The 15248-nt window shown below is 40.1% G+C and overlaps 2 protein-coding genes and 1 non-coding gene across 6 annotated transcripts in view; 1 reads left to right on the top strand and 2 right to left on the bottom strand.

Moving 5' to 3' along the window:
* The window catches only part of NPHP1 (nephrocystin 1), a 59077-nt gene extending 53650 nt beyond the window's left edge, over positions 1-5427 (bottom strand). For all 3 annotated transcript variants that reach the window (XM_077843340.1, XM_077843342.1, XM_077843343.1), the window contains exons 1-2: positions 5271-5427; positions 2629-2702 (exon numbers count right to left, since the gene is read on the bottom strand). In XM_077843340.1, coding sequence (XP_077699466.1) covers positions 2629-2702; positions 5271-5339 — 143 coding nt within the window. In that variant the 5' untranslated portion in view covers positions 5340-5427. The remainder of the gene's footprint in view (positions 1-2628; positions 2703-5270) is intronic.
* Positions 5428-7267: 1840 nt separating this feature from the next.
* On the top strand, positions 7268-7371 carry LOC144281481 (U6 spliceosomal RNA). Its single transcript, XR_013349996.1, has one exon. It is a non-coding gene; the product is annotated as a U6 spliceosomal RNA (small nuclear RNA).
* Positions 7372-10282: 2911 nt separating this feature from the next.
* Positions 10283-11297, bottom strand: MTLN (mitoregulin). 2 transcript variants are annotated; one of them, XM_077843345.1, is made up of 2 exons: positions 10936-11297; positions 10283-10379 (listed from the first exon to the last, which is right to left on the bottom strand). In XM_077843345.1, the coding sequence occupies exon 1, from the start codon at positions 11249-11251 to the stop codon at positions 11081-11083; it is 171 nt and encodes a 56-aa protein (XP_077699471.1). In that variant the 5' UTR covers positions 11252-11297; the 3' UTR covers positions 10283-10379; positions 10936-11080. The 2 variants fall into 2 exon arrangements, with proteins under 2 accessions (XP_077699471.1, XP_077699470.1); XM_077843344.1 differs by having other exon boundaries at positions 10952-11296.
* Positions 11298-15248: the final 3951 nt, after the last annotated feature.

Raw genomic sequence — 15248 nt, 5'->3', positions numbered from 1 at the left:
ATGATTTGGGTCAGCAGGTAGGAAGGACTGGGGAGGGAGGGGTAATTAAAATGTGTCTAAGGGAATGAATGTATTATGAAGTTCTACAGGTGAAGACGTCCACAATGGCTGGGATTTGCTTTACATATTATGTTACATTATATTATATTAATTAAATGATATCCATAATATCTAAACTATAAAAGCAATCAATCTTAAGGCAACCTAAGAGCTTTATAGATAGTATCTAGGGAGAGAGTAAAGATACTGATTAAGTTTAGATTTAATTAACGCCCTTTTATAAGAAGTCTGCCTTTTTAAAAAGTCTGTTCACAGAAAATCTGAGCCAGCTAGCATCCCCTTTCTCTTATCTTACCTCCCTCTGTTCTCCCACCTTACCAGAGGATTGTCTCTAAAAAGTACAATTAATGAATGACCTGGGAGAATTACAGTTGCCAAATAAGTTCCCCATACACCAGGATTAAGGCCCACTCTATTTTGGCATTGGGCACTCCTCGGCCCAACAGCTAGTTTCTAGGCCCCCCCGAAAAACCCTGCCCACGTACAAAGAACTTCATTCTCACCCAGGGGGTAATAATGTAGGAAAAAGACCTATACCTACAACTGCATAAGAATCCTGGACTGCTGTCTGGAATAATCAAACTACTCCCTCATTCTTAAATAAAAATGGATAACCCAAAGACCACCAGATATAATAAAGAAAACCAGCAACATGAAGTTAAATTTAAGACTAACTAAAATTAAATAAATAAATCATTGGAATCCAGAGGAATGGAAGACAAGAGAACCTCCCAGGTGTGAACAAAAAGACAGAGAAATAAAAACTTTTAATGGGGAGATAGGAGACTACAAAGAAGAGTCTAGGATGTTCAATACCTGATGCAAAGGTGTTTCAGGAAGAAATAGACAAACAGAAGTAAAAAAATAAATAAATAAAAAGATCTTTTGGTAAAAGAAATTTCCCAGAAGCTCATGAGGGACAAGAATTTCTAGTTGGAAAGACCCACTGAGCATTTAGCAGGATGAAATTTCAAAACAGCAAGACTGAAGAGACAAGCCCCAAACAGGTCAATTATAAAGGAACAATCATCAAACTTATTCACACTACTGAGTATAAAGAAACCTGACAATGTCTTCAAAGGTTTAAGAGAAATAATTTTTACTGTATAACAAGCCAATTAATGAAACATAGGGGTTGATGTTTTCAAACATACAAGTGTCCATGAGAATTTTTAAATGACTATGATGGCAATCTTTTTATACATGAAGAAGACTATTTATGGTTATGTGGGTTTAAAAATAATTATCATTTATTAAAATAAAATTTTAAAACCTAGTTTCCCCTGGGACTTCAAATTTAGCCTATAAATCTTATTCTATTTTAAAATCTAGTCAAGTAAGTATAATTACCTTCACTTTTTCTTTTTTATTTGATTATCTCAATGTGAACTGAATTTCTTAATCAATCCTAATAAATGCAGCTAATTAAGTTCTCGTCAACATTTTAAAATTCATTTAAATTTTATTTTGCTTTTCAGCACTTCGAATGCCTAAAGTAAGTAAATTTTTTTCAAATGGTTCAAGTGAATCATTTAAACTAATAAAATGAATTTCATGTTCCTTTGAATGTTGTCTCGTTTTAAATACCCAAAGCATACAGATTATCTTAATGATGTCCTAAATTGAATATGAAAGTATGAATAGACTAATTCGATTTAGTTCATCATGTCCATGTAATTTTAAACTTGATTTAATTTTGATCTCTCCTAGAGATTAAAGAAGTCAAAACAGAACAAAACACACCCTCTGAAAGAATAGTTTTCCTATGTCAAGGGAGTTAAGGTCACCATCCCAAGTAAGGCAAAACTGCTAATAAGAGTTTTCTGACCAGATCCCAGGATTTGAGGCTACAGTAGGACAAAGATCTACCATAATTCTGCCTCAGCCACTATGTTGACACTGAACAGTTTTTATAGTTGCTGTCACAAAAGCCAAGTCCATAACCTTCAGGTTTAGCTTAGTTTTTTTTAGATCCAAGTTATATCATGATGTAATTTTTCCATTTGATTCAAATGGATCAATGCCTCCAATTCCAATGAGACTGCAGTGAAATTCTCTTTTCCTTGACTGATTTTCACATTTCTCAGCAGTCTTCAAGTATGTTTATTGCCGGCCCACTTTAATGTCCTCTAGCAAAGTCATGGTAGACATGTTAACAAACCACTGTGGGAACCTTAATTTTCTCAACTATGTTAAAAAGTATCTCATGGTGTTATTGTGAAAATTAATCAGGAAAGAGGTTTTAAGAGTGTGGACCACACTGCTTGGAACATGCAGAGTAGAGAATAAATGTAAATTGCTGCTTTTTAACTTTTGTAATTCTCTATTTAATCATTCCACTATTTAGACCTGGGAAATACAGATAATTGCAAGAAATACTTTAAAATAAATTTTGGAAAATTTCGTTCATTGTTATCTTAGTATTAATTTCCATTATTATTCTTTTTAGGAATTGTCCATAAAAAAGGAAAGAAATAACATCTCAGACAATTTCTATGCTATAAATACTGCCCACTGAAATGTAAGTATTATATCTGGATAGCTTATATAATTCAGTATGTAATTTACCTTTGGTAAATATTTCTCCGTTTACTGGCATCTAGAGCTTCTTTCAATTGACTCTCAGAAAGCAAGCTACCAACCTACAATAAATAGAGACTGTTAGAATATATTGTTAAGTACCATATAACCTCAGGAAATAAAATTTTAATTCTCTTTTCCCAATATTTCACAACGAACACTTTTAAACATACAACGAAGTATATAAAGAATTAAATTTCACAGTGAACTTCCATATAACCACTACCTAGATTCTATCATTAATATTTTACTTACACCTTTTTGATCCATCCATTCATCCATTTGCCTTATTTTTTATGTATTTCGAAGTAAACTGTAATCCTCATAATTGATGCACCACAGATATCACTAATGAGAGTTCAATGTCAGTGTAAAATTTACATACAATGAAATGCACATATCTTAAATATAATTTGCTAAATTTTGGCAAATGCATACACCCATATATAACTCTAACCCCTATCTACATACAGAAAATTACCAATACCCCAGAAAGGATGAACTCTTTTGTGTCATCCTTTCACATAGCATGTTCTTGAGATACTGCCGTATACAATCATTAGTTTATTCCTTCATACTGCTCAGTAGTATTCTATGAATATGTCACAAGTTTATCTTCATTCTTGTATCTTATGCCTTGACTTAGCATTTTCCAAACACTACCTGTAATTTTGCCAATGTACCCCAAAATAAATATGTAAATACACATTTACATAAGTAATAACAACATACTCATATGTTCTTTTCTAAAGATGATGTGAAAAAGAAGTGGATGAAAGAAGAGAAACTAAAATTCATTAGCTTCTTCTCTTTCTATTTTGCATCTGAGTGTTAGTTACAAATTGACAGCTGGAGATAGAGTCAGTTATAACAGGTATGACCCAAATGGGTTCTTGATTACTTGTCCATGGACACCAAGTTGGAAGTCTGTTCTTTTTTTTTTTTCTTCAAGTGTCACACTATCAAAGAGTCCCTCCCAGATACTTAGGCTACCAGTCTTCTGGGTCAAGTCTTCTTCAGGTCGACTAATCTTTTTGATTGTTTTGTTTCATTTTTGTTTTAGTAAGTTTTTTGCAGTTTACTTCTGAAACTTTTCTGGTTCTCCTAATATCCCACTAAATTTAAAATCGGAATCAGAACCTTATTAAGCACCTAGACAAAGTTCATTGAAGTCAAAACCTCAAGAAGTTTTATTTCTGACAGAAGAGTATTTTCTTTTTATTGCACCACCGTAAAATCTAAACGTCACTTATGAAATATTTATCCATCAAACTGTTGTAGTTTTTAAATCAGAGTCCAAAACAGGAACAAATATAAGCACTCAATAAATTTCTTGTCTATCAAAGACTAGAAAATAATTTTATTTAGTAATAGATCAAACAAAAAAAAAAGTACAATTAGCAAAGCGAAATAAGAATTTTGGAAAATAAATTAATTACGATTAATTACGATTTACTTTTTCTCCTCTTTCGAGTCATATACATTTGGTGTTCAAAATCATGAAAACATCAAAAAGTATTAAGAGAAACATAATAATCATCAGCATTCTAGCATACACAGTTACCATCCTGGGATGTTTCCTTCAATCTTTTTTTCTATGTATATTAGATACAAAATAATTTTACTGAAATATTGTCTATTTAATTTTATGTTTTATATTCCTTTTCTAACTTGACATTTTATCAAAAATATCTTCCCCATACATGAAAATTTGTTTTCACAAAATTTTAATACTATTATATCCCAACATAAGTTATTTATCCATTCCCTTATTATTGATCATTTAAGTGATATCCAGCCTTTTCCAAGTAACAGTGATGAACACTTTTACACATTAAATTCTGTCCCAATAATTTTTTTTTTTTACTATTATGTATGGCAAATCCCTAGAAATGTAATTACCCAGCCTTGGAGCATGACTAATTCGCTACGTCTTGTCAAACTGCTTTCCAGAAATGCTGTACGTTATACTCTGGAGCAGTGTATATAAGTGTTTCATCACACTCTCCCCAGGACTGAGTATTATGATTTTTTAAATGTTTGTGATATTTTATTTCCTGGGCAGTTACTTGATTACTTTTTAAGTTAACTTTTCTCATGTTTATGACTTCTTTGTACTTCTTTGGTTCATGTCCTTGGCTAATTTATCGGATCCTAATATTTTTCTTACGTATTAGGACTATTCTTTGATACCTTTTTCGTTTGAGTTCATGTGAAGCAAAAATAGCCTCCACTGGAAGACCGCTCAAAGGTTAGGGGGCATGGAGAAAGCAAAAGGCGCAGGAAAAAAAAAAAAAAGTTGGAAAGGTTATTGTTTTAGATTTGGGAGGTGAGGTGGGTTAAAGGAGTTGCTAGGATGGAGACTGAGAAGCGAGGGAGCGGGCGCTTAGTCTATGCTCACGATTTTCCGGAGGCTCAGTTTCCCCAGGGATGGGCTTAGGAGCCGGAAGGTTAGAATCAGGGTTAGTGCCGGGATGCTGGGGTGGGGGAGGGAGCGCTGTAACTCGGGAAGGTACGTGGGTGGGTTGGGGTAGGCTCCCAGGATTAGGGTGCACCCCAGATCTCGCCCGCCGCCAGAACCCAGGCCACCTAGTGCTGCCCAGGCCCCCGGCTGGGCAGTCAGACGATACCTGTAGCTTCAATTCCTGACTGCGGCGCTGCAGGGCCTGCAGACGATTGCTCTGCCGCCTAGCCCGCATCTCCCTCGCCTCCGCGCTCAGCGCTCACCGTCGCCAGGGAAACCAGGCGGCGGCGTGGGACGGTGACGCAATCACGGCGCGCCCGCCTCGCAGCCCGGCGGCGGGGGTGGGGGGAGGGGATGGATGGAAGAGGAACGTGCAGGTCGTCGTCTGTCGCAGTAGCCACCCCGCAGGCCCTGGGCTCTCCGATCAGTCCTCCCTTACTGGTCAACCCGCAGGATTGGGGTGAAGGTGGCAGAGAAGGCTCAACGGCGTGGAAACTACATGTCCCACAGTACTTCAGGAGTCCCACGCCACCACCGCCGGGGTTCTCGGTATTATGGCATCTATTTTCTGATGCCAGCGTTGCTGAACTCATCTTAAGGTACAATTTAAGCATCTTAAGTTCTTAAGTTAACTGCAAGGATAGCTTTCCTATGTGACCTTCCTGGGATACATGGTTTTGTCGCATATTCTCACTTGAAAGGACTGGTGTGTGGTTTTTAAAGATTTTATTTATTTACTCATGAGAGACAGAGAGAGAGAGAGAGAGAGAGAGAGAGAGAGAGAGAGAGAGAGAGAGAGGCATAGGGAGAAGCAGGCTCCCTGCAGGGACCCTGATGCGGGACTGGATCCCAGGACCCCGGGATCACGACCTGAGCCAGAGGCAGATGCTCAACCACTGAGCCACCGGTGCCCCTGAAAAGACAGTTTTTAATTCTTTGCCATTTGGGGTACCGCTGGTTCCATTTCACTTTAGTTTTGCACATTGTCACGTTGTCCATCCTGAGTTCTGTGGATGGTGATTTTGTTCAACAAGTATGTGAACAAATAATTATGATCTCCATTTTATATCTCCTCTCCCGGAGATTATAACATTTTCCCAGATGGTACTGAATCCTTTAAGTCCCAATTCCCAAACTTTGCACTACACCGAATAAAAATGATCGTGATGGGAGTTCACTTTTCAAATGATGAACTACACTAATATAAATGAATGCACTTCAGTAAACAAACAGGTTGATTCTATAGGCCCAACTACTATGCTACTTAATTTTGAATACTGTTTTTTCCAAATATACATAGAGAAACGTGACAACCAAGTGTCCACCTAACTGAATGTTCACATTGAATACACCATGTCACATCACCCAGATTGGGATACAGAACATTACCAGCACCCTAAATAATCTTCCCCTCCTAATCCCTACCCACCCCTTAGGCCAAAAGTAAACACTATCCTAACTTCTAACAACAATTTGTTTTGCTTCTTTTAAAACTGTACAATGAAATCATGCAGTATGTACTGGCTTCTTGGGCTTTTTTCACTCAACATGTTTGTAAGACATACCTCTATCGTTGTTGTAGTTCTAATTTGTTCAGTTGTCATTGCTCTCTGGTATTTCAGGGTGTGATACTCATTCATTCCGCTGTTGCTGGACATGTGGATAGTTTCCAGTATAGGGCTGTTATAAACAGTGCTATTACTTACATCTATACCTAGTACAAACATGTACACAATGCTAGGCTACAGGGCATGTCTTATGTTCAGCTTTAGTAGATATTGCCTATTTTCCCAAAGTTGTACTAATTTACTCTGCCTATATGGGTTTTTGTTCTTCATATCCTTGACGACGCTTGGTATTATCTGTTTTGTAGTTCATGTCTATTTTGAATTAACTTGTCCATTATGACTCATGATACTTAAAAATTCACTTAACTAACCAGATGGTATTTTCATTAAAAAAAAATTTGTAATAGAGGCGCCTGGGTAGCTCAAGTCATGATCCCAGAGTCCTAAGATACAGCCCAGAGTCATGTCTGGGTCTCTGCTCAGCAGGGAGTCTGTTTCTCCCTCTCCCTCTGTCTCTCTCCTCCACTTGTGTGTGCACACGCGTGCGCTTTCTCTAATAAAATTTTTTTTAAAAGATTTGTAACAGGGCTCACTTGTGCAGCACATATGCTAACATATGCTAAAATTGGAATGATATAAAGATTAGCATGGTCCCTGCACAAGGGGGCCATGCAAATTCATGAAGTATTCAATATTTTTTTAAAAAACGTTTGTAACAACAAATGAGAAAGGACTGCTGTATCTTTAAATGGATTAATAAATCAGTACTTATAAGAGGCAAGCAAAATCTATTTTATGAAATCCTTATTTATTTTAAATATACATCTATAAATATACATCTATAAATATACATCTATAAATTAGACAAAATATTCTATATCTGACTTATAAGGATTTCCATATTTATATGAAAAATTGCAGGGTCATAAATATAGTATAATTCTATGTTGGTAAAAATAAAACCCCTACGTGTGTGTATATATATATATATATGAACAATGAGGAAGGATGCAAAAAAGCTTACTACTCTTCTTCACCTCAAGTGGAAAGATAATTTTAATTTTATACATTTTCCATATTCTGGTTATAACCATTTATTCCATTTGAGTCTTAGATCAGCATCATCAGCATCACCCAGAGCTTGTTAGGAATCCATATCCTCAGACCCCACCACAGAACTACAGAATCGGAACCTGTATTTTAATATTACCCCAGTGTTTCATGTGCACATTTAAGGCTAAGAAATACTATGGAAGTATTCAGTGTGCTATAAGGCATGAGATTATCCTCAGCTAACTGCCTTTTTTATTAATTTACATTTCTTTTGATTTGTAATGCTCAGCATAGTCATCTTAACAGTAGTCAGTTACTTCTTGTTAACCTTTGATGTCATTTTGAGAATCAAAGTGATGGGGCAAAGGCAAAAAAGAAAACTAAATTTCCTTACCACCTACAGCCCTTTGTCCTTGAAACAGGCAGTGACCTTCCTCTAGAAACTCAGCTACCTGGATGTTAATACTTTGCTGAGGGCAAAAAGCAATCTTAGCCTGACCCCCAGGATCCTTTGAGTCTACTCTAACATAGAAAAATTCCTTTGGAAACTTCCGTTATCTCTACCTGCTCCAAGATACAACTTGACAATCATCCGTTATCTCTACCTGCTCCAAGATACAAGTTGACAATCATCCCGTAAGCATGATCACTCATCTGAAGGGTCTCATGACTGAGTTTTTACTAAACAATAATAAATGATCTTTTCCTAACAAGAGCTAACCCCCTCAAGGTTGTGGAAACCTTGTTTCCAAAATTCCTTAGAGACTTAGGCTATCCCTGCCAACTTGAAATTATATAACCTCCGCTTTTCACAACCCCAGTGCAGCTCTTCTGGCCCACAGGTCCTCTCCCGATGCTTTAATAAAACCACTTTTTGCACTGAAGAAATCTCAAGATTTGACTGAGTAATCAAAAGGGAAGGACAGAGCAGAGGACCAAAGATTGAAGTTTAAGAAACTTGGAAAAGGAAGCAGTGATAAAAGTCTGGAAACACAGGGAAGTTTTAAATTATTAGGGAAGTGTGGGAAGAATTTCAGAGGAGAAACTGGCATCAAATACTCTGGAGGTGAAAATTAAGTATTCAGAAATGGCCATTAGATAACAATGGCTGGCGGGGGGGGGGGGTATGCAGAGAGCAGACTGCAGCAGGTTAGTGGGCATAACAGAAGGAAGTAATAGTGGACCACTTTTTCTAATTAGCAAATGATGGTTTTAGTCAAGATCTGTGCATATTTGTAGAGGGAAAGCAGGGAGAGACTGTAGATGCTAGATAGAAATGGTGTAGTAGAGAATAGGCAAGGTCCTCGTGGGGAGGGGATATGGTAGGGGTAAGATGCAGAATTAAACTGAGGCCACAGAGGAGTCAGCCTTGGAAGAGACAATGTGCATCTTCTCTTCTGAGAAAGGAAAGCTAATGAGATAAAGCCTCAAAACCAGTGGTTTTCAACCTCTGCTGGGCATACAGTCACCTGCAGAGCTTTAAAAATCCCAATGCCCAGGCACATCCAAAACTACATAAAATCTGTGAGCAGAGCAGCCCCGGTGGCTCAGTGGTTTAGCGCCGCCTTCAGTCCAGGGCATGATCCTGGAGACCCAGGGACTCGATCCCACGTCAGGCTCCCTGCGTGGAGCCTGCTCCTCCCTCTGCCTGTGTCTCTGCCTCTCTCTCTCTGTGTCTCATGAATAAATAAAATCCTTAAAAAAAAAAATCTGTGAGCAGTGGCATGCAGAGATCAGTATTTTTAAAACTCTCGATGATTATATATTGTGCAGCCTTGTTGAAAATCACTTCCTTCAACAAAGCCATTAAGAGGAAGGCCATTAGGTGCGAGTTCCCACCTAATGGCCTTTATCTTCTCATATAGTTGGTAAGCAAACTGCAGTCCAGATGGGATGAGCTCTAAGAACTAGCACTTTAGTTCCTGCATTTACAGAATGAAAACAGGAGTTAGAAGTAATGAAGCATAATGGCCCCACTGAAAAGGAAAAAATACTTAAAAACTTTGTGTGGAAACAACTTTCCTGAATTTTATGTTAATATGGAACTGCTGCTAAATGTGCTGAGACACAAAATTAATAAGAATGAGCAAGGACAGTGTTACAGAAAACACCTCTTGCAAATAAAAAATAACCAAGGACTTAGCCACCTACTCTTGATTTTTAGATAATAATTGGAATTTATCACTAAGTTCTAGTCAAGTGGGTTTTTCCCTTAATACATATTCTACAATGACATAAATGAAATTTTTGCCAGTAATCACTGGAGTATGTTGTCACTCTATGCTTGAGGCATATAGAGCTTTGTATATTAACTAAGTTTACCTTAACTCAGTTATTTTTACACAGCGCCTTGCTTTCCTTAACAGGTTCACTAACAGCCAGAAGGATTCATAACCATCCCTAGGCCATCTGCTTTGCGGTTGTACCAAGGAACTGGCATAGAAAGAAGATACCTGCTCAAGAACACTAATAGATCAGTCTTGAGAATCCAGATCTTTTGATGCGGTAAACTTATTGGTAGGCAAGATACTCCTTTCCTTTTAATAAAAGATTCAAAGATGTTTAAAAATTTTTTTTATTTTGAAAATAAAATTGATTCATAAAGTGCAAAAGAAGTTAGAGGTGTCCAGTGCTCTATGTCCATCTTCGACAAACTGTTGGAAACAGAAAAGAGAAAAACAAATACATAATCGTTAACTTCAAATTATTCTATTGCGGAGTTAAGCTATGAACCATAAGCTATTATCCATAGTTACACTAAGAACAGATAATTAAATTTGCACAGCTGTGATGATAAAAGCTATCACTAGATGCAAGGTCCCTAACTTCCAGGCCGCCGGAACCAGGCTGCCAACAACGAAAGAATTCAGACTGGAGATCACAGAACATGAATGCGAAGATGTACACTGTCTACCAGGGATATCATCAAAAAGAATGATAAGGGGGGGTGGAGGGTGGCAGGAATACCTCCACCTTACTTGCTTTCCTTCTTTCCAGTATTTTCCTTTTTGAAGTTTAATGTCAAGGTGCAACAGTGCTGCACGTGGTAAGACACTCCCGCTAAAGGCACGCACTGAACTAAACTGGGATACCAGTGCAAGTCCTGGGGAAAACAAAACCTCCTCTTTCTGGTGTCTTGGGGGGAAAGTTACCTCCTATGCGGCATCCACAGGCGCTCCCGCCCCCAACGTCTCCCCTTAGTCCCCGCACCGTTAGTACTGCTCACCGACTCTCCCAAACGAGCAAGGCGCTGCCGGCGGCGAGCGTGAGGCTCGCCCGGCTCCCGCCCGAGCCCCGCCGGAGCCCCAGCGTGGACGAGGCGAGGCGGGCGCGCGGGGGCCGACAGCGCGGGGTCTCAGGCCAGGTCCAGCTTCTTCTGAGTCGTCGCCAGCTTGTCCTGCAGCCTCCGCTTCCTCCAGTCCAGGTAGCGCCTCCGCAGCCGGTTCGCCTGCCAGCCCACGAGCACCCCGGACGCGAAGGCCACCAGCACAGACAGCTGCAGCGTCCTCTCGGACACGTCCGCCATGGCAGCCGGCGGCGTGCAGCGCGACCTACGGCGCGGCGGCGGGGTCAAAAGGCGCCCCGCGTTCCCGGGCGGAGCGGAGCGGGGCGCGGCGCGCATGCGCGCAGCTCGTCCCGCGGCGCGCAGGTTCCAAGCCCTGGGCTCGGGGCGGCTCACCTGCTGGGCGGGAGCCGCGGGCCTGATGTGATGAGCGTTCGGCGTTGGTCTCGCCTTGTTCGCCAGCTTTGATGGTGCGCCTTTCCGAGCTCCGTGTGAGCTCCGCGCCTCTTCGTGCTGTCTCAGCGGGAGAATGCGAGCCGCGTGTGTGACTCTCCATTTACTGGTAACCCAGTTAAAAATAAACAACAGGAAAAGTATTTTCCATGATATATCTTGTTCAGCCCAGTAGATACGGGATGTTATCATTTCAACACGTAATCAATATAAAAATGAGATTTTTTTTTTTAATTCTCTCTCTCTCTTTTTTTTTAAATACCGAGTCTTTGAAATCTGGTGATTTTTATAACGACAGCATATCGCCGTGTGAACACTAATTTTCCGTGGAGATACTAGATTGGTAACTAGATTTCATAAAAGTCCGTTGAAGAATTAGATTCACATACCCAGGTTGTTCCAAAGACACATAAAGATCTCTCCAATAGCTGAGTCGAGTTTCAGTTTTAAATTTGAATTCATTCAGTTTTATTTTTTATATTTTTCAGGGTTTTATTGCAAACCAACGTTGGTGTATAAATTCATTAAAGTTTTAAAAGAAGTTCAAAATTCACTTCTTCATCACACTGGTTACATGTGGGGCCTGTGGATACAATAGTGGACAGCGAAGTCTAGAGGGCAGACCTAACACTGGGTCAGAATGGTTGGGTTGGTGAAAAATTCTAGTGATGGAAGTCATTATGGTGGACAGACCCTGACGTGGCCCCCAATGATTTCCACTTCCCAATGTTGATGATTTTGTGTAATTTCTCCTAATCAAGTGTGGGCTTCACCTGCCACCCGCTTCTAACTAATAAAGGTGCTGGGATGTCCCTCCTGGAATTCCTTTATGGTTTTTGTTTTTGTTTTTGTTTTTTTAGATTTTAGTTTTTTTTATTTGACAGAAAGAGAGAGAAAGCAAGCACAAGCAAGAGGAGGGGCAGAGGGAAAGGGAGAAGCAGGCTCTCTGTTGAGCTGGGATGCAGGGCTTGATCCAGGACTCTGGGAGCAGGCCCTGAGTTGAGGCAGATGCCTAACCGCCTGAGCCACTCAGGCGCCCCTCCTTTATGCTATATAACTTCTTTTCAACAGACTGATGACTCTCCTTGTGGGCTTGATGAAGTGAATGGACATGTTGAAGGAGCTCATGTAGTTAAGGACTGCAGCTGGCCTCTAGAAACAGCAGGATGCCTCCAGCCAATAGCTAGCAAAAAGCTGGAGCCTTCAGATCTACAGCCCAAGGAAATTAACTGTCTCCAACCTGAATAAACTTGGAAACAAGAATCTTCCTCAGTTCACCCTCCAAGTAAGATCACACACAACCTGGCTGATGCCTTGATTGTAGTCTTGTAAGAACCTAACAGAAGACCATGTGCCTGGACTCCTAACCCATAGAAAGTTGATATTATACATGTGCATTGTTTTAAGTCACTACATTTGTGGTAATTTGTTAACACAGCAATAGAAAACTGCTACAGTCAGGAAAGGAAAACCATCATATGGAGCCTGAACTCTTTTATTTGGGGCCTGACTGACCTCATCTTTCTATTGATATAAGCAAATGGATTTTCATACTTGAGGCAGAACACATCCTGGCAAAGAGATGATAAAGACAGTCTTGGGTCCAGTGTGAATTCACATCTGCTATGCTTTATGCTCATTTATTTGGCAAATATTTATTAAATGCTGCAGTAGGGGGGATCCCTAGGTGGCGCAGCGGTTTAGCGCCTGCCTTTGGCCCAGGGCGCGATCCTGGAGACCCGGGATCGATCCCACATCGGGCTCCCGGTGCATGGAGCCTGCTTCTCCCTCTGCCTATGTCTCTGCCTCTCTCTCTCTCTCTCTCTCTGTGTGACTATCATAAATAATAAATAAAAAATTTAAAAAAGTAAAAATAAAAATAAATGCTGCAGTAGGCATTGGGAATGTAAAAGTGAATATATTATCTGCCCTCAGCTTGGTGCAGAGTGAAAGATGGAAAAACAATTATGACACATTCTGATGAATTGGAGTATTTAGTTGAGTCTGTAGCTTAAACTTAAAAAAAGAAGAATAAAAGCCTCAGAAACACTCTTTTTTTATAGTCCATCCAATCTATCAACCAAATCTTTTGGTTGTATTTTCAAAATATGACCAGAATTAAAGCACTTCTCACCTCTACTCACTTGACTGCTACCACTGATTCCAAGCTGCCATCATCTCCTACCTAAGTCACTGCAAACCGTTCAGGTTTCTGGGCTTCTGTGGATCATCTCACTCTTCTGCTCAAACCATGCAGTGGCCATGGCCCCAGCAGTGGTCTGCAGAGTTCTGCATGATGTGTTCCTCTCTATTCCTTACCTCTCTCAGCCATGTGCTCATTGTTTCTTATGCTTACCAGGCCTGCTGCTACCTGAGAACATTTGCATGTGCTGGGGTGCATGGGTGGCTCAGGAGGTTGGATGTCTGGCTCTTGATTTCAACTCAAGTCATGATGTCAGGGTCCTGGAATCAAGCCTCACATCGGGCTCCCTGCTCAGCTTGGAGTCTACTTAAGGATTCTCTCTGTCTCAAATAAATAAATAAATAAATCTTAAAAAAAAATTGCATGTGGGGTCCCCCTGCCTGGCATACTCTTCTCCCAGGTGCCCATATAACTAACTTCCTTGCCCCTTTTAGGTTCTTGTCAACTGCCACCTTCTCAACAAGGCCTACATGACTATTTAAAAATCACAAATGAACCAACCCCCACTCTCTGGCACTCCTGATCTTTTCCCTGCTCTATTCTCCTCCACAGTATTTATAGCCTTCCACCTACTCTAAGATTTATAGTATTTATTACACTTATTGTTGATTGCTTGTCCCCTGCTACAATGTAAGTGACTCAAGGGCAGGGATTTTTGTTTCAATTGTATACTGGTGGATCCCAAGTGCCTGTAATTGAGACTGGCACATAACACACAGTAAAATTTGTGGTTGATGACAGCAAGGAGTGGTCAAGGAAGTCTTATGGGTATGTGGCTGAACTCAATCTTGAAAGCTAAGTAGGATGATCAGAAGAAATGAAATTTCCCTGGATCTCAGTTTTCTCATTTGTAAAATAAAGTTTAGTATGATTCAGTAGCTCTAAGACATTTTTATTATGTTTTATTTTATTCATTACTATTTTTTAAGTAGGCTCCACACCCAGCATGCAACCCGATCTGGAACTCGTTCCCAGACTCTGAGATATTGATCTGAGTTGATATCAGGAGTCAGACACTTAACTGACTGAGTTACCCAGGTGCCCCGACAAGATATTTCACATCTAGTTCTGGCAGCCGGAACTTGTCCATTAGGGTCATTGGTATTGCAAATTTGAAACTCGCTTGGAATTCTTACCTCATCCTTAGAGGCCTTTGGGCTAAAAATAAACCAGTGCACATGTACACTCTATCAAGCCTTGAATATGGGAAAAGCTTCAGTGAATAGAGCTTGCAGAGACCATAGAAATGCCCTTTTTTTTAGCAGGAGGAAATTCTGGCCAGGGGGAAGAGTATTGCTTCTGGGAAGGGGGCAGAGGTATAATCTTTTTTAAATATTTTATTTATTTATTATTTGACAGAGAGAGAGAGCGCACAAGCAGGCAGAGCAGCAGGCAGAGGGAGAAGGAAAGAAGCAGGCTCCCCACTGAGCAGAGAGTCAGATGCAGGAGCTCCATCCAGGACCTTGGGATCATGACCTGAGCCAAAGGCAGACCTTACCAACTGAGCCACCCAGGTGCCCCAGGGGTGTAAGATTTTAAATCCCTCTTAAAGTCAGTGTGTCCCTGGCTTGAGACTGTACTTTT

The sequence above is a fragment of the Canis aureus genome, chromosome 12, assembly GCF_053574225.1.
Source record: "Canis aureus isolate CA01 chromosome 12, VMU_Caureus_v.1.0, whole genome shotgun sequence".
In the NCBI taxonomy this organism is placed as follows: Eukaryota; Metazoa; Chordata; class Mammalia; order Carnivora; family Canidae; genus Canis; species Canis aureus.
Note: the sequence above shows the minus strand (reverse complement) of the source record. Positions and strands in the feature narration are given on the sequence as shown.

Excerpts from the sequence above, each read along its gene's own strand:
- MTLN (XM_077843345.1), bottom strand. The coding sequence starts at position 11,251 with ATGGCGGACGTGTCCGAGAGGACGCTGCAGCTGTCTGTGCTGGTGGCC.